General features: G+C 62.0%; 1 protein-coding gene across 1 annotated transcript; it reads right to left on the bottom strand.

The window, feature by feature from the left end:
• Nucleotides 1-303: 303 nt before the first annotated feature.
• On the bottom strand, nucleotides 304-17602 carry JPT2 (Jupiter microtubule associated homolog 2). The gene is made up of 5 exons (XM_062180383.1): nucleotides 17495-17602; nucleotides 11248-11396; nucleotides 9398-9540; nucleotides 3536-3584; nucleotides 304-2215 (listed from the first exon to the last, which is right to left on the bottom strand). The coding sequence occupies exons 1-5, from the start codon at nucleotides 17536-17538 to the stop codon at nucleotides 2025-2027; spliced, it is 576 nt and encodes a 191-aa protein (XP_062036367.1). The 5' UTR covers nucleotides 17539-17602; the 3' UTR covers nucleotides 304-2024.
• Between the last annotated feature and the right edge of the window lie 278 nt (nucleotides 17603-17880).

Raw genomic sequence — 17880 nt, 5'->3', positions numbered from 1 at the left:
ACACGTGAGACACCAGCCGCCACGGGAAGCGGCCTGTGCTTGCTCCACAGCTCGCACCTCGCCTGCTACACGGCTTCTCACTGGGCTCTCCAGGCCAAGTGGCCAAGAGAACAAAGAATCATTCACGTGACAGAAACAGAAAACAAAAACTGGCATATTCCCCCACTCACTCTACTCAAAGCTTTGGAAAAAAAAAATTGGGCATATTCTGGCTCAACGCCAAAAACTACAGAAACCAGAAGAAAAGGCGGCGGCCTTCAGCAACGAGGGAGCAGGAGCAGCTCAGGCTGGCTCTGGGGACAGACACAGAACACAGGCACACCACGCACGTGACTGCTAAGTTTAATCCCACGGCTACACCCAATTCTGCTTTGTAAAAATAACAAAGTGTTCTATCAAAATTACACTGCGATGTTAAGTACAGGTTTTTTGTTGTTTTGATTCAGCTCTAAAAAATGTTGGCACCAAATGCACTTACAAAGTTTTAAGGCTTAACAAGACCACAGCCTAGCGTAACGCAGCCCACACGCCGAGCAGAGGACGCTAAGTTAGTCAACCTCCAGGTGCAGGCAGTGCCAGCTGACACACAGCTTCCCACAGCTCCGGCTCCTAGGTCCCCCCCCACCCCCCAACCCTCAGCTTCCAGCCAAATCCCACACCCTGCCCGAGAGCGGGGCCGGGGGCCGTCACAGGCATCCCATTTGGAATTTGTTACAAACAATGCTTCATCCCCACCATCGGACTATTTCCTGTAAGCTAGCCAGCCAGTGTGTTTGGGCTTCAAGTTCAGCACCATTTAATTGCCCTCCCCGCCCCCACAAGGCTCTTAGAGACCCAGCGGCCTGCAGGGTAAGGTGTCTTGGCTCTAACGTCTTGGGGCACCAAAAGGAGGAAAATGGTCTTTGGTTGACAGCGCCTGTGCAGGCCCTTGGTGTGCCAGGAACAGGAAGTGGGACCTGGGCTCAGGCACTTCAGCAGCCAGGGTGAAGGAGTGTGGCTGAGCACGCCCCGCTTTTCCGAAGCCTAATCATGATTTAGTTTTCTAGGCCTGGTGTTAGCTGTGCAGGAACAAAGGGCACTGGCGACACCGCCCAGCCCTCTGGGGCGACTGGGAGGGACTCAGGCCGGCCCGGCACCTCGGTGTCCCGCACAGATCCACAAGGGGCTGCCTGCGTGGCTCCTCCTCCTCTGGGGAACCTGAGCGACCGACTCTCTGAGAGGTGTTGGACACAGGCCGGGGCCGGCGGTCACCAGGTGTGGCCTCACTCTAAGACACCTCTCAGACAGCGAGGGAGCCAACCCGAGAGCCCAGGTCCGAGAGCCCCTCCTTCCCACCACCCAGCTGCAGGAGACGCTCAGGGAGCTGTCGGTGGCAGCGAGGAAGCGCCCTGGCTTGTGAGGGAGCAGTTCACGTCCCTGGTGAAGAACAAAGGCCTAGACCTAGGGCTGACGAGAGGAAAACAGAACAACTCAGGGCAGGGCCCACGTCCAGCCCCACGGGGAGGCTGGCCGCGCTCAGGGCAGTGGCTGGCGCCTCAGAGGATGCGGGAGCAAGGACCTCTACGAGACGTAGACAGAGGCCCGTGTCTGGTCTTCGTTGGAAGCTGCCGAGGAAAACCAATCAAGATGTCTCAAGAGCAGCTGCGGGACAGCGTGTGGCGTGGGATGAGGGGGGGACGCAGGACCCAGCACGGGCGTCTCCGGAGTGGGAACGCCTGGCTAGCAGGAACGGGGCAGCAGGCTCTACAGTGGGCGTCTCACCCCAGGAGCTGGCCAGGCCGTCCTGTCACGCCCTGAAGTCCCATCAGGAAGCCAGCCGCAGCCAGCTGCACTGCCCCCGGACAGGACTGGGGCCGCGAAGGCTCAGGGCTCTGCAGGGCCCTGGGCAGCGAGCCCTGAGCAGCCAGCCTCACGTCCACGACAGACCCGCACCCCACCCCGCTCATCTGGGCTACAAGAAGTGACCGCGTGTGATACCCTAGCTCTGGAGCTGCCCGTCTCGCTGCAGGGAGCAGGGGCTTCTCCTAGTAGAAGGAGATGCTGGATTTGCCTCCTGGCGGGTTCAGGACCTTGTTGTGTGAGCGAGGCCGTGGCCCCAGCCTGGGCTCGTGGCTGTCGACCTTGGGTGCGGGCTCGGGCTCCTTGGCATGGTTAGCTTCTCGGGAGCAGCCTTTCTCCTCCAGCGGTGCGTCCCTGGATGGGGCTCCTGCTGCAGCTGTGGGACAAAGTCAGCATGGCACGGTCGGAGGAAGCCCATCATCCCACCAGCAAGGAACGTCTCGGGGGCCACGGCTGCGGCACAGCGGATAAAGCCACCGCCTGCAGTGCCGGCAACCCATGTGGGCACCTGTTCAAGGCCCGGCTGCTCCACTTCCAACACAGCTCCCTGCTCATGGCCTTGGGCCCTGCCATCTACATGAAGACTCGGAAGACGATCCTGGCTTCAGCCTGGCCCAGCCCTGGCCGCTGCAGCGGTTTGAGGAGTGAACCAGCAGATGGAAGATCTAACTCCTTCAAACAAAAAAATAAATCTTCGAATCCAGGTTCTTCTGTACAAGGACAACTCTGCGCCTGCATTGCAGCCGACTGAGCATCACGCTGGGGCTCTTTCTCCTCTCCTCCCCCCCTCTCCCCTCTTCTCCCTCTCTTTCTTTAAGATTTATTTATTTGAGAGGTAGAGTTACAGACAGTGAGAGAGAGAGAGAGACAGAGAGAGAAAAAGGCCTCCCATCCGCTGGTTCATTCCCCAAATGGCTGCAATGGCTGGAGCTGCGCCAATCCGGAGCCAGGAGCCAGGAGCTTCTTCCTGGTCTCCCACGCGGGTGCAGGGGCCCAAGGACTTGGGCCATCTTCCATTGATTTCCCAGGCCACAGCAGAGAGCTGGATGGGAAGAGGAGTAGCTGAGAATGACCGGCGTCCACATGGGATGCCGGCGCTGCTGCTGGGGGATTAACCCGCTGCGCCACAGTGCCGGCCCCGGGCTCTTTCTTAAACATCCTGTACTTCCTTCTAGTTCTTTCTCTCCACGGCTGGTCACCTCCTGCCTCAGGTGTGCGCGTCAGTGCTCCAGAGAGGAAGGGAGGTGGACGCACACTCAAAGGGAGAGGCCCAGAGGTCAAAGGCAGGGTGGCCGTCGCTGCCTCCCCAACGTTTGGAAGGAGGGACCTTCACGTGTCTTGGTCACCAGCCGAGGTGCCCAGAGTCAGAGAACCAAGGGGTGACTGGGCGTCTGACTGTGGCCCAGCCCAGGGTGCCCGCGCGTGCCCGGTCTTCCTGCCTGCCCGGCTGTTCCCTGGCCCTGCCAGCTGTATCCTTGTCTGCAGGTCCCTCCCTGCCCTCCACTGCTCAGATCGCCTTCTGGACAGACCACCCGGGTCCCCGGGGCACACTCGCGGTGACAAGAAAGAAGAAAACCCAACGCTTTGCACCAGCCCCAGCCTCCCTGTTAAGGGGCTGAGAAACGCTCCCCTCATTCCCCAGGGCCACCGCGACTCCATCACAGGGAGGCCGTGCGGACAAAGGGCCAGAGCTCACCTCTCGGGTCCAGGCTCGGGTCTTCTCCTTCTCGTAGGAGGATGTGGTCCTGCAAGAAGGAAAGGTGGCGTCAGGCAGCGGTCAGGACGGGGCCAGCCAGATCCAGACACAGTGAAAACCGTGGCACGGCATTCCCTTCTCCTGTGAGAGATTCTCACCACGCTCAGAGAACACGGCCCCACCACGGTCAGAGAACACGGCCACTTCCAAACGCCAGCATAAACATCACAGGGCAGATCTGAGTCTTAGCTGCTCCACCTGATTCAGCTCCCTGGGAAAGCCGTGGAGGACGGCCCGAGCAGTTGGGCCCCTGCACCCAGGTGGGAGACCTGGATGGAGTTCCTGGCTCCTGGCTTCGGCCTGGCCCAGCCCTGGGCCATGTGGGAGTGAATCAGCAGATGAAGGTCTCTGTCTGACTTGTCACTCTGCTGTTGCCGCGCAAACAAGCGTGCAGGCTGTCAGCTTTCCGTTCTTACCCAGGGCGATTCTGCTCCTAAGGTAGCACCAACCAGCTGCTCCACACAGCCAGGAGCCACCCCTCCTCCTCTGATGCTGTTCACCGGATTCTGTGTCACCACCACCCTCGTGGGTGTGCAGTGCACCCCAGGGCCACCTCTGCCTCGCATTTCCCAGGTGCTCCGAGGAGCTGAGCATCACCCTGTGCTGTCCGGTCACCTGGGCACCCCTCTCAGGGGCTGCTTCTGAACCAGGTCGAGATGACTGTGTCGTGACTACTGAACTCTAAGAGCTCTCTGTATGTTCCGGATAGGAAGCCCCTATCAGATACAGGATTTACAAACGTCTTCTCCCTCTCGGGGCTGTATTTTCACTCTCAACAGTACCCTTTGAGGGCTTTTTCAATGTGTTTTTATTTGAGAGGCACAGAGGTGGACAGTAAGAGCTGAGGCCAGGGCCCGCAGGTGCACCACACACCTGGACCAGCACCGCTGCTCCCAGCGCACCAGGACCCGGTGTCGGGAGTGCAGCCAGGCTCCAGCCCGACCCGAGGGCTTCAGGCAGCATCTGACTGCTAGGCAAGTGCCTGTCCTCAAGTATTTAATTTTAATAAACCCATTTTTCAGTTTTATCACCTGGGTTGTGTCTCATTTAAGAAACCACTGCGAAATCCAAGACCTTAACCACATCTGAGTCCCCTGAGTGCTGGGCTGTCCTCTCTCCTGGTCTCTCTTCCATGATGCACCCCACACCCCGTGTCCCGAGTGCTGGGCTGTCCTCTCTCCTGGTCCCTCCTCCCATGATGTACTCCACGCCCCGTGTCCCTGAGTGCTGGGCTGTCCCCTCTCCTGGTCCCTCCTCCATGATGCACCCCACGCCCCGTGTCCCCTGAGTGCTGGGCTGTCCTCTCTCCTGGTCCCTCCTCCCATGATGTACCCCACGCCCCGTGTCCCTGAGTGCTGGGCTGTCCCCTCTCCTGGTCCCTCCTCCCATGATGCACCCCACGCCCCGTGTCCCCTGAGTGCTGGGCTGTCCTCTCTCCTGGTCCCTCCTCCCATGATGCACCCCACGCCCCGTGTCCCTGAGTGCTGGGCTGTCCCCTCTCCTGGTCCCTCCTCCCATGATGCACCCCACGCCCCGTGTCCCTGAGTGCTGGGCTGTCCCCTCTCCTGGTCCCTCCTCCATGATGCACCCCACGCCCCGTGTCCCTGAGTGCTGGGCTGTCCCCTCTCCTGGTCCCTCCTCCATGATGCACCCCACGCCCCGTGTCCCTGAGTGCTGGGCTGTCCCCTCTCCTGGTCCCTCCTCCCATGATGCACCCCACGCCCCGTGTCCCTGAGTGCTGGGCTGTCCCCTCTCCTTTTCTCTCCCATGATGCACCCCACGCCCCGTGTCCCTGAGTGCTGGGCTGTCCTCTCTCCTGGTCCCTCCTCCATGATGCACCCCACACCCCGTGTCCCTGAGTGCTGGGCTGTCCCCTCTCCTGGTCCCTCCTCCATGATGCACCCCACGCCCCGTGTCCCTGAGTGCTGGGCTGTCCTCTCTCCTGGTCCCTCCTCCCAGGATGCACCCCACGCCCCGTGTCCCTGAGTGCTGGGCTGTCCCCTCTCCTGGTCCCTCCTCCCATGATGCACCCCACGCCCCATGTCCCTGAGTGCTGGGCTGTCCCCTCTCCTTTTCTCTCCCATGATGCACCCCACGCCCCGTGTCTCTGAGTGCTGGGCTGTCATCTGTCCCGGGTGCACAGGCTACTTCCTGCCCGTGTTCCTGTTGACATGCTGCTCTTCCAGGAGGACCTTGGCTCCTCTATAGAAACAGCACTGTCTGTGCCTGCGCTGTCCTCACTACTGCTGGGGCAAGCTGGCGCCCACATGGGATGCCGGCACTGCAGGCGGAGGCTGTATCCTCCGTGCCACAGCGCTGGCCCTCCAGTGTCTTCTTACACAACAAGAGACTCCTTTTAGGCAACTCAGGCATCAGCCTGGCGCCAACCTGGAGGCCTGCGCCTGGATCCACGGACTAAACTAGAAAGAGGTATGTCACAGCAGAGACGCCAGCCCTGGTCCGTGCCCCGTCGCCCACCGTCTGTCCTCAAGGTCCCACTTCTGGGAGGTGAGCACAGAAGGGCAGTCATTTTTCCAGGCACAAATTAACTTCAGAAACAGCTAAGATTTTATGCTTCAGGGAGACACCCTACTTCTGACCACAAAAAAGGGCAGAAAGTGAATAAATAGGTTAAAATATTGTTAATAATTACCAAGGGACTTAAACAAGGTCATGGAAAAGAAAAGAATTAAAAACAAAATTTCAGGGCTGGCATTGTGGCACAGCCTGCGTCGCTGGCATCACATATGGGTGCCGGTTTGATACCTCGCAGCTCCACATCCAACCCAGCCCCCTGCTAGTGGCCTGAAAAAGCAGTGGATGATGACCCAAGTGCTTGGGCCCTGCACCCACATGGGAGACCAGGAGGAAGCTCTGAGCCCCTGGCTTTGGCCTGGCCCAACCTGGGTCATTGTGGGCCTCTGGGGAGTGACCCAGTGGACAGAAGAGCTGTCTCTCCAACTTTCAAATAAATATTGGAAAAAAAAAAAAAAATCACCCTAGGGTGGGCATTTGGATAATGAAGATGTTGCTTGGGATACCTGTGTCCCACGCTGGGCTCCCAGGTTGGGCTCAGCCCCATTTCCGACTCCAGCTCTCTCCACACCCAGGGAGGCAGCAGGTGATGGTTCAAGTACATGGGAGACCTTTCAGCGTCCTGGTTTGGCTTCACCCAGCCCTGGCCACTGCAGGCATTTGGGGGGTGAGCCAGCCAATGGAAGATCTAAGTCTCTTTCAAACCAAATTAAAAAATAAAAAGCAAATATAAAAAGTTTATTACTCAATAAAAGCTCCAGCAATTTCAAGATTCTTTGCATCTATGCTTAAAAGTGGGGGGGCCTGGGAAATCACGTAACACCAATGCAGGCTTTTCTCTTTTTTAAATATTTATTTGAAAGGCAGAGTTTCCATCTCCTGGTTCACTCTCCAGATGGTGGCAATGGCCGGAGCTGTGCTGATCTGAAGCCAGGAGCCAGAAGCTTCCTCTAGGTCTCCCCTGCGGGTGCAGGGGCCCAAGCACTTAGAACATCCTCCACTGCTTTCCCAGGCCATAGCAGCAGGGACATGAACCAATGCCCATATGGGATGCCGGCACTGCAGGCGGTGGCTTTGCTCGCTACGCCACGGTGCCGGCCTCAGTGAAAGCTCTTTCCATGACTAACAAGGAAAACGGTGCCCTTGGAAGATACCAAGGAGCGAGGAGGACGCCATGCTTCCCCAAGCCCCCACAAAGCTGCCTGTGATGAGGGTGCGCAGCAGCACCGCTGTGGGGGACTCCGAGGAGCCCTGGGTCAGGAGCCCCCTACTGGGCCCGGCTTTGCGGCTCAGCGGGCTAAGCTGCTACCTGTGGTGCCAGCATCCTGCACAGGCATTGGCTAAAGTCCCGGCTGCTCCGCTTCTGATCCAGCTCCCTGCTAATGCACCTGGCAAGGCAGAGGAAGACGGCCCAAGTGCTTGGCACCCCGCGGTCATGTGGGAGACCTGGATGAAGCTCCTGGCTCCTGACTTGGGCCCAGCCTAGCCCTGGCCGATGCAGCCATTTGGAGAATGAACCAACGATGGAAGATCACTCCTCTGTGTTCCTCCTTCTCTCTCTAACTCCACCATTCTTTGGCCCTCCAGGAAGCCAGCAAGCAAAACACCTTAAGCGTGCTGACAGCTGCTTCCACAACCTCTGCTCCTGAGCAGCTCCCCTCTGGGCAGCCACTGCTTGGTCCCCTGCACTTGTCTGACGCTACTCTGGGCTCCACTTCCGCAGTCAGATCCACCACCACGGCGCTGGCGCTGTGACACAGGAGGTGAAGCCGGCATCCCATACAGGCAGTGATGGGGAAGCACTGGCAGCCTCCTATGTGGGCACTGGTTGATGTCCTGGCCCCTCCTCTTCCCATCCAGCTCCCTGCTGTGGCCTGGGAAAGCAGTGGAGGATGGCCCAAGTGTTTGGGCCCTGCACCCACGTGGGAGACCCAGAAGCAGCTCCTGGCTCCTGATCAGCCCAGCCATCAGGGGGGTGAGCCAGCCGAGGGCAGACCTTTCACTGTGCTTCTCCTCCTCTCTGTCTGTATCTCTGCCTCTCAAATAAAAAAAAAAAAAAAAGGAAAAAAGGAAAAAAGGACCACTGCGCCTGGGCTGTGGCTCCTCTTCAATGAGCCAGGAACCTGGCTGCACTCCTTGCAAACTGACGTGGCCAGGTTATCCTGCAGGCTTCAGCTTCACCTCCTTGCTTCTTAAAACGAGCTACCTGGGGCCGGCGCCGTGGCACAGCGGGTTAAAGCCCTGGCCTGAAGCACTGGCATCCCATATAGGCACCGGTTCAAGTCCCATCTGCTCCTCTTCCAATGCATCTCTCTGCCATGGCCTGGGAAAGCAGTGGAAGATGGCCCAACTCCTTGGGCCCCTGCACCAGTGTGGGAGACCCGGAGGCAGCTCCTGGCTCCTGATCAGCTTAGCTCTGGCTGTTGTGGCCATCTGGGGAGTGAACCATCGGGTGGAAGGTCTTCCCGTCTCTCTCTCTCTCTCTCTACCTCTCTCTGTATCTCTGTCTTTCGAATAAATAAAGTAACTCTTTACAAAACCCCGAGCTACCCGTTTATAAACTTCTCATCGAGTGTCCGCGAGTCCCCAGAGCTCACGCTCCCCGACTGGGGCTCTTTCCAAGGGGGAGGTCTTGCCCGTCTCAGGCTGTGCGCCAGACACTGTCCCCGCTCCTCCTCCACGCCAGCCTGGGTCCCTGCAAGCTTTCTAGGATCCGCGTGGTCCATGGACTTCGACAAAGGTCCAGCCCCTGCGGCTGCTGAGCTCTGGCCACAGGAATCCCAGAAATGCCGTGCCACAAACATCCACGCTGGGCCCGTGCCACACGGCCAGCCCAGGGAGCTCAGACCCAGCCGCTGCTTCCCAAGGCTGCTGGCAAAGTCGTGGTGCTGGGTGTTCTGCTTCCCAGGGGCCTCGCGACGCACCGCGAAGGGGCTGCGCTCACATCACCCATCACCCCCCCCCCCCCACCAGTGCTTTACGGCTGCAGAGGCACCGGCTGTGCGTCAGCCACGCACACAAACCCACACAGCCGAGGGGCAGGACCGCCAGGGGAAAGCCTGTGCGACAGGTGCCCCTGCGGCTCCACAATGGACAGACACCTCTGCTTAGGATCAGCTTTCTAAATCTCCCATCCCTCGTGTTGCACCGTCGGCCGCGGCAGCCGCTCTCCCAGGGCTGGGGGTCCCCACGAGGCTGGGCTGCTCAGGGGTGACTCCATGACCGTCCTCCTCCTCCCAACACGCCTGCCGCCCCAGGTACCCTTACCTTGGGTTTGTTTGGGTGTGCCGAGGGCGAAGTGGCAGTGACCGGAGACCCAAAGATGTCACTGGTCTTCCCACCAGGCGGGTTCAGGCGCTGCCGAGTCTGCACAGGGGACGGCTCCTCGAAGATCCCACTTCCTTTGCCCCCTGCAGAAACAGCCACAGAGCGCTGAGTGCCCGAGCGCCGGCCAGTCCTGCCGCCTCCCCTGCCACCCCGTCGGAGACCACCACTCGCAGGATGACCTGCTCCACCCGCCCGCGCGGGTGCCCGCTGTGGCCGCGTGTCCAGACCTGCAGGCCTCGGCAGGGGGAGGCACGAGCAGCACGTGTCCCTGAGTCTCTTCAACCCCAACACCCCCTCTGCTCCTACTGAGGTCTTTCTTGGAAACCCAGAACAGTTCTTAGGTGAAAAGCAAACAGCCGAATGTTGAGGTCACAGAGGTTCCATGTTTACTAACGAGCCCCACGCAAGGCAAACCTGTAATCCGGAAAATAACATTGCTTGTCATTCTCCCGACCTCACTCTGGCTGCACTTCCAGCCACAACTTGGGAAGTCAGCGAATCAGACACGTGACACCCCTGCGCTGGAAAAGCCACGATGAAAACGCATGTCTAGGACGCCCACGTGAAGCAGCCGGACAGCGGCTCTCCCACACCAGCCAGCAGTCAGCAGACAGGGGAACACTCTTCCCACAGAGCCCTCGCTCAGAGCAACATCATTACGGTCACCTGGCACGTGACAGCGATGCAGCCGTGAGCAAATGACGTGGCCCCTCTGCGCAGAACCACTCATCTGTAGAGGGGTAACGGGCGCCCCCCTTCAGGGCTGCCCGGCATGTCAGGAGCTACTGGGCAGTACCAGGAGCGTAAACACTCAAGAAATGGAACTGCTCACCACCAAGAAACATCTCACGGACTCTAGGTTACGTGGAAAAAAATACAACTGATCTACAGCATGCAGTGTTTTTAATATGACAAGTCGGGCACGGGTGTTACTGCTTATTTATGAACAAACAAGCAATCACGGCGCCACCCAAGTCCCAGAGCTCCCGGAGATGAGCCCGAAACCTGCAGCTGGGGAGAGCGGCTGTGTGGTGGCAAGGTCCTGGCTAATGTGCCTGGAAAACTAAGTAGCTGGGGGTCCCTGCTACCCACATGGAAGACCTGGCCCAGCCCCAGCCGTTGAGGGAGTGAACCAGCAGACGAGATGTCTCCTCCTCTTTCAGGAACTCTGCCTTTCAAATAAACAAAGAAGGAAACCCCACAACACCCCCTCCCCACAACGCTGGAACTGCAGGTGGAAGGATGTGAGCCCAGGGACCCCAACATGGGAGGAGGCGTCCCAAGTGGGGTCTCCAGCATCATGCCTGATCCCCGCCCCTCCCAAGCCCCTGCAGGCTAGAACAGACCTTGACTTCCTTCATGGACAGACACGGGACGCTACTCAGGCAATCACCACTGTGTGCCTGCTCTACCGAGAAAAACCTTCCGCCAAGATCCTCCCCAACGGCCACCACCAGGAAGTGGCGTCAGTGTTTCAAACTGTGCGCCAGCTCCCGCCTCCTCGGTGGGGGCTCCGCCCCACTGGTACACACACTCCCAGGGAAAACTTCCAAGTGCAGGCATCTGCACGGACGTTCAGGCGTCTCAGGAGCCCAGGGACACCTGGGACAGCCCCCCGGCCGCAACCAGGACCCCACCACCCGCCTGTGTGCTCCAGCCTCCTGCAAGAGAGAAAGCAAGAACAGGGAAGACCTCCCCTTCACTCGGGAAGACTCCGACGGCAGAGGTTCCTCAACACAGAGAAATGGGGGCACAGGAAGAGGCCGGGCCGAGGATTAGGAAGCGCGTGCCTGGGGGGTTGGTCCTCTTGGGCAGCTGCTGAGGTTCTTCAGTTGGTCCAAAAATATTAGACGCCATCCTGTTAGGTCTGCTCGAAGGAACGGCTTCTTCCGCACTTCCGAAAAGATTGCTGGATTCTCCTCCCGGGGGCTTCATGGCCCTGCAAACACAGCAAACACAGGTTACCAAGGGCTGGCCTGGACACGGCCACCGTGCGGGGCTGCGGCCCGACCCGCAGGCCAGAGCACCCGTACACGGCCACCGTGTGGGGCTGCGGCCCGACCCGCAGGCCAGAGCACCCGGACACAGCCACCGTGCGGGGCTGCGGCCTGACCCGCAGGCCAGAGCACTGGGTCACGGCCACCGTGTGGGGCTGCGGCCCGACCCACAGGCCAGAGCACCCGGTCACGGCCACCGTGCGGGGCTGCGGCCCGACCCGCAGGCCAGAGCACCCGGACACGGCCACCGTGCGGGGCTGCGGCCCGACCCGCAGGCCAGAGCACCCGGACACGGCCACCGTGCGGGGCTGACCTGTAGGCGAGAGCACCTGGACACAGCCACCGTGCGGGGCTGCGGCCCGACCTGCAGGCCAGAGCACCTGGTCACAGCCACATGGCAAGCACTTGGCAACTGTTCAACGCTGCACGGGAAGTGTGCAGACGGCCACGTGCCACAAGGCTTTTACTGCCCGTAGGGTCCCCAAAAGCTTCCTTTATGTATCTTGGAAAGAAAAACTCTAGAAATGATTTTTTTAAGATTTATTATTTATCTGAAAGGCAGAGTTACACAGAGGCAGAGAGAGAGAGATCGATCTTCCATCTGCTGGTTCACTCCCCAGATGGCTGCAACAGCCGGAGCTGGGCTGATCTGAAGCCAGGAGCCAGGAGCTCCTCCCAGGTCTCCCGTGAGGATACAGGGCCGTCCTCCGCTGCTTTCCCTGGAGCATTAGCAGGGAGCTGGATCCAAAGTGGAGCAGCCAGAATATGAACCAGCGCCCACGGGGCTGGAGGCATCAAAGGCAGCACCTGCCCGGCCACGCACTGGATTTCCTGGCCTTTTACACTAATCGCACACTAAAATAACATCGTGCACATATTAGGTTGATCCAAATCCATTAAAACTGATTTTACTACTTTTAAGAAGGTGGCTACCACACAGGCTTCTGACGGAGGGGCTAAGTCCCCGCTGGGCAGCCTGTCTCCCCGTGTCGGGGCGCCGTTGAGCCCCGGCTGCCTGGCTTCTGATCCAGCTCCCTGCTAACGCACCCTGGGCAGCAGCAGGTGATGCTCAAGTCCATGGGGGACCTGGACACAGCTCTGGGCTCCCGGCTTCAGCCCAGCCCAGCCCAGTGAAGCACATCTGAGGAGTAAAAGAGCAAACAGAGGATCTCTCCACCTGCCACACATGAGGAAAATACAAAAATAAAAAACTTTCAAAATTATGTTAAACATAAACTAGAAGTGGTAATTAGAGAATGCAGAATTCCCTCTGCGGCTCACCTTTCTACCACGTGGCACTGGCCTCGACTCTGTGACGTGCCTCCAACACACACCTCTCCCAAGCTCACCTAGGCTCCTAACTGTCCCTGGTCCTGGGTCTACAACCAGCAGACGCTGGGCACCACGAGAAACGTCAAGGGATGTACTGACTTCATGTACAAGGCGTCGGAAGTGACCACAATTACAGCTTGTAACAGATCCCAGGCAAACGCCTCCAACTACTTTTTTTTAAAAACATACAGGGTCGGGGGGGAGGTCTTCTATCTGCTGATTCACTCCCCAGACGGCTGCAATGGCTGGAGCTGAGCCGATCCAAAGCCAGGAGCTTCTTCTGTGTCACACGTGGGGACAAGGGCCCAAGGCCCTGGGCCATCCTCTACTGCTTTCCCAGGCCACAGCAGGGGGCTGGATCAGAAGTGGGGCAGCCGGGACTCGAACCTGCGCCCATACAGGATGCTGACACTGCAGGCGGCGGCTTTACCAGCTATGCCACCAGCGCCAGCCCTGGCTCTTTTGTTTGAAATGGACTGGAGCAGACTGAAGGCAGAAGCCCGGAGCTCCAGGCGTGTCTCCCATGCGATGGCAGGGACCCAGGAACACACGCTGTCACCTGCGCGTTAGCAGCAGCTCCCAGCTGTCTATGAAGACATTCTAGGAACACTGATCAAGCGCACACCCGGGTCCAGGTCCCCACCCCTCAGTCACAGTAAAGCAACGCCCGCCTGAAGGTCCCGTACTGGGGAGCTCCGCCACATGCTACCTTTATGATCATTAAATTTATTTGAAAGGCAGAGTTAGAGAGAGAGAGACAGATCTTCCACCTGCCGGTTCACTCCCCAAATGGCCTCAACGGCTGGGGCTGAGCCAGGCCAAAGCCAGGAGCTTCTTCCAGGTCCCCCACGTGGTGCAGGGGCCCAGGCACTTGAGCCATCTTCTGCTGCCTTTCCCAGGCCACAGCAGGGAGCTGGATGGAAGTGGAGCAGCCGGGACTCGAACTAGTGCCCACATGGGATGCCAGTGTGCAGGTGGCGGCTTCACCCGCTACGCCACAATGCCAGCCCCAGCACAGCGCGATTTTTAGAACAAAAGTTGCATTTACTTATTTGAAGACTTATTCATTTGAAAGTCATTTGGAGAGAGGGAGACAGAGAGAGCCAGTTCGCGAGAGAGGTCTTCCATCTGGCTGGTTCACTCCCCAAATGGCTACAATGCCCAGGGCTGGGCCAGGAGCTTCCTCTGAGTGTCCTGTGTGGGTGCAGGGGCCCAGGCCACAGCAGGGAGCTGGATGGGAGTGGAGCAGCCGGCCTTGAACTGCACCTCTACGGGATGCTGGCGCCGCCGCTCCACCACGCTGGCCCTACGGGACGCTGGCGCCGCCGCTCCACCACGCTGGCCCTACGGGACGCTGGCGCCGCCGCTCCACCACGCTGGCCCTACGGGATGCTGGCGCCGCCGCTCCACCACGCTGGCCCTACGTTGACTTGTTTGGGAGCAGACACAGAGCATGTTCTCCCACCGGCTCCTCACTTCTCGAAGCCCACAGTGAGCCAGGAAATCCAGAGCGGGCGGGGGAGCCCTGCCTCCCACCATCTGTGGGATGGGCTGTGTCTCAACTGCGGGGCCAGAGACTTCAGGGGCGAGGGGCCCGACACTGCGGTTTGACCTGCTGAGCGGCCAGCGCTTTCAGCAGCCTCCAGCAGTGGGACTGTGTGCAACCCCTACACCAGGCCCGGGGACTTCGGCTGAGAAACCCAATCCGTCTCTACCAGGCTGACGTCTGCAGACACGGCGTGGCCCGCAGATCATGTTATAAACATCCACACGGCCTGAGGCAGAAAGAAGGTCACACCCACCCCTCGTGGGTTGGGCCTCGCTGGAAAGCCGCACAAAGGCTGACCACTCAAGACTCGGCCGGCGCGCTGTGGCCTTGCGGGAGCTGGACAGGGAGCAATCCCCACCGTGCAGCTCTCGGGTTCTGGCGCTGGGAGGCACAACGCCTGCTTCACAGAGGGCGGCCAGCGTGCCAGGCACCGCGCGCGACGCCCCTGAAGCCAAGCACTCGCCGGCTGGCCTCTGAGCCGGTGCCAGAGTCCCTGTCCGCTCGTGAGCATGGGGAAGACGGGTGTGACAAACCTGCCTGCTCAGCGTTTCCTGAAGAAGGGCTGGGTTTAGGGAAAAACAAAAAAAAAACAAAAAAAAAACCCCAGTTCCGTTGGAGAAAAAAATGTCTTCTAGAAATAAGGAACAAATGTCAGCCAGGAGGGGCCTCGCAAGCCCTCAGGCCAGGCGCTCGCCGAGGACGGACATGGCCAGGCAGAGACCTGGGTCGAACCACGAGGCTCCTGCCGGCATGCGTGTCGATCCATATCTCACTCTTCTCCAAGGCCCCTCACCGCATCTCCCCGGAGCACCTGGCACACAACCCCGCACTCTGGCCAGAGCTGAAGGCTGCCCTGGAAACCCACAGCTGTGCCTGGTGGTCTTGGGGGCCATGGGCGTGACAGCAATCCCTCAATCCAGGGGCACCCTGGGAGAGGTGAGGCCCAGCGTGAGTCTGGGGTCTCCACAGAGCAAGGGCATGTGGCAGTCACAGGAAACCACAAAGCAAACAGAGCTCAGTGTGACCCAGTGCTGCAGCGGGAGGAGGTCTCAGGCTGGGGTCCCAGGGGCAGCGGCCACCCCCCACCACCACGGCTTCCAGGACAGCGAGGCCAATGGCCAGGCGGCCCCAGCGGGGTCTCAGACACAAGGAACAGGGAGGTCAAAAGACCTTGCAATGAAAAACAGCCCCGGCCGGCGCCGCGGCTCACTAGGCTAATCCTCCGCCTTGCGGCGCCGGCACACCGGGTTCTAGTCCCAGTCGGGGCACCGATCCTGTCCCGGTTGCCCCTCTTCCAGGCCAGCTCTCTGCTGTGGCCCGGGAGTGCAGTGGAGGATGGCCCAAGTGCTTGGGCCCTGCACCCACATGGGAGACCAGGAGAAGCACCTGGCTCCTGGCTTCGGATCAGCGAGATGCGTTGGCCGCAGCGGCCATTGGAGGGTGAACCAACGGCAAAAGGAAGACCTTTCTCTCTGTCTCTCTCTCTCACTGTCCACTCTGCCTGTCAAAAATAAAAAAAAAAAAAGAAAGAAAGAAAGAAAGAAAAACAGCCCCAACAATGGGGCAGTGTGGCCCGCGGCCGGCTCCAAGCACCGTGGTCACAGGACACCAACCGCGGCCAGCTACTCCATGTGGTTCAGAAACAAATAGCTCCCCTGGAGGAGAAACGGGCGGGGGGCAAGGCGGGACCCAGGCGAGGGGCAGCCAACACTCCCCCCGCCGCTGCTAAGACCTCGGCTGAGCGCTGGCCAGAGGAGAGCGGGCACCCGGCGACCCCGGCCAGGCGGCGGGGCAGCACCGGGAGGCCGCCCAGCGCCCGCTGCCAGCTCCGTCCCCACTGGGCGGGCGGCGCGCTCCAAAGGCTCCCCCCGCTCGAAGGCCGGGGCCCGGGGGTGCGCTCCGCAGGCTCCTGGCCGCACCGCCCGCCCTGGGCCCCTACCAGGAAGACCCCCGCGCCCCGGCCGCACGCGGGCCTGCGCTCTGCGGGGCTTCCGGGCCCACGGAGCGGCTTCGGAGGGGAAGCGAGCCAGGCCCGCCGCGTGGAGGGCGCGGGGCACCGGGGGCGCGGCCGCCCTCTCCCCGGCCCGCACGCCCTCCCCCCGGCCCCCGGCCCCCGGTCCCCAGCCCCCGGCCCGCACGCCCTCTCCCCGGCCCCTGGTCCCCCGGCCCGCACGCCCTCCCCCCGGCCCCCAGCCCCCGCGCCCTCCCCCCGGCCCGCACGCCCTCCCCCCGGCCCCCGGCCCGCACGCCCTCTCCCCAGCCCCCGGCCCCCGGCCCCCGGCCCGCACGCCCTCCCCCCGGCCCCCGGCCCCCGGCCCGCACGCCCTCCCCCCGGCCCCCGGCCCGCACGCCCTCTCCCCGGCCCCCGGTCCCCAGCCCCCGGCCCGCACGCCCTCCCCCCGGCCCCCAGCCCGCACGCCCTCTCCCCGGCCCCCAGCCCCCAGCCCGCACGCCCTCTCCCCGGCCCCCGGTCCCCAGCCCCCGGCCCGCACGCCCTCCCCCCGGCCCCCGGCCCGCACGCCCTCTCCCCGGCCCCCGGCCCGCACGCCCTCTCCCCGGCCCCCGGTCCCCAGCCCACGGCCCGCACGCCCTCTCCCCGGCCCCTGGTCCCCCGGCCCGCACGCCCTCCCCCCGGCCCCCGGCCCCCGGCCCGCACGCCCTCCCCCCGGCCCCCGGCCCGCACGCCCTCTCCCCGGCCACCGGCCCGCACGCCCTCCCCCCGGCCCCCAGCCCGCACGCCCTCTCCCCAGCCCCCGGCCCCCAGCCCGCACGCCCTCTCCCCGGCCCCCGGTCCCCAGCCCCCGGCCCGCACGCCCTCCCCCCGGCCCCCGGCCCGCACGCCCTCCCCCCGGCCCCCGGCCCGCACGCCCTCTCCCCAGCCCCCGGCCCCCGGCCCGCACGCCCTCCCCCCGGCCCCCGGCCCGCACGCCCTCCCCCCGGCCCCCGGCCCGCACGCCCTCTCCCCAGCCCCCGGCCCCGGCCCGCACGCCCTCCCCCGGCCCCCACGCCCTCTCCTCGGCCCCGCGCGGCCTGGCGGCGGACCGCACTCCACACGGAGGGGCGGGGAGGAAGGGCGGCGCCGCCAGTGAGGCCACCTGGGCCGCACCCAGCCCCGGCCCGCGGGTCCCAGCTAGCCGGGCCCGCTCTCCCACACCGCACCTGGAGCCTGCCCGGCCGGCCTCACTCTCTGGACCCTGGAACATGTCGGCCGCCGCGCGGCTCCCCTCAGCCTCCTTGGCCACGGCGCCTCGGTTCCCGCCCGGCCCAGCGCAGGTACCCCAGGCTCACCCTTCAGGGCCCATTGGACAACGCCCCCGCCAATCACACTTCCTTAGCCTATCGTAGCGCCGTGCCCCACCCCTCCCTCTAGTCGCCAACGAGAGGGAGGCTTGGAAAGTCCAGCGCCGCGCTCGCAACTAATTGGCCGGAGCAGCCGCCACTCCCAGCGTCGGGCGCTGCTACTGGGCCGCCGGCTGGCCCGCCCCCCATCACGAGGCTCATTTCCCCCGGGCGCGAGTCCGGGAGCCGGAGGGTCCGCGCGTGCC

The sequence above is a fragment of the Lepus europaeus genome, chromosome 21, assembly GCF_033115175.1.
Source record: "Lepus europaeus isolate LE1 chromosome 21, mLepTim1.pri, whole genome shotgun sequence".
Taxonomy (NCBI): domain Eukaryota; kingdom Metazoa; phylum Chordata; class Mammalia; order Lagomorpha; family Leporidae; genus Lepus; species Lepus europaeus.
This window is presented reverse-complemented; position numbering and strand designations above follow the sequence as displayed.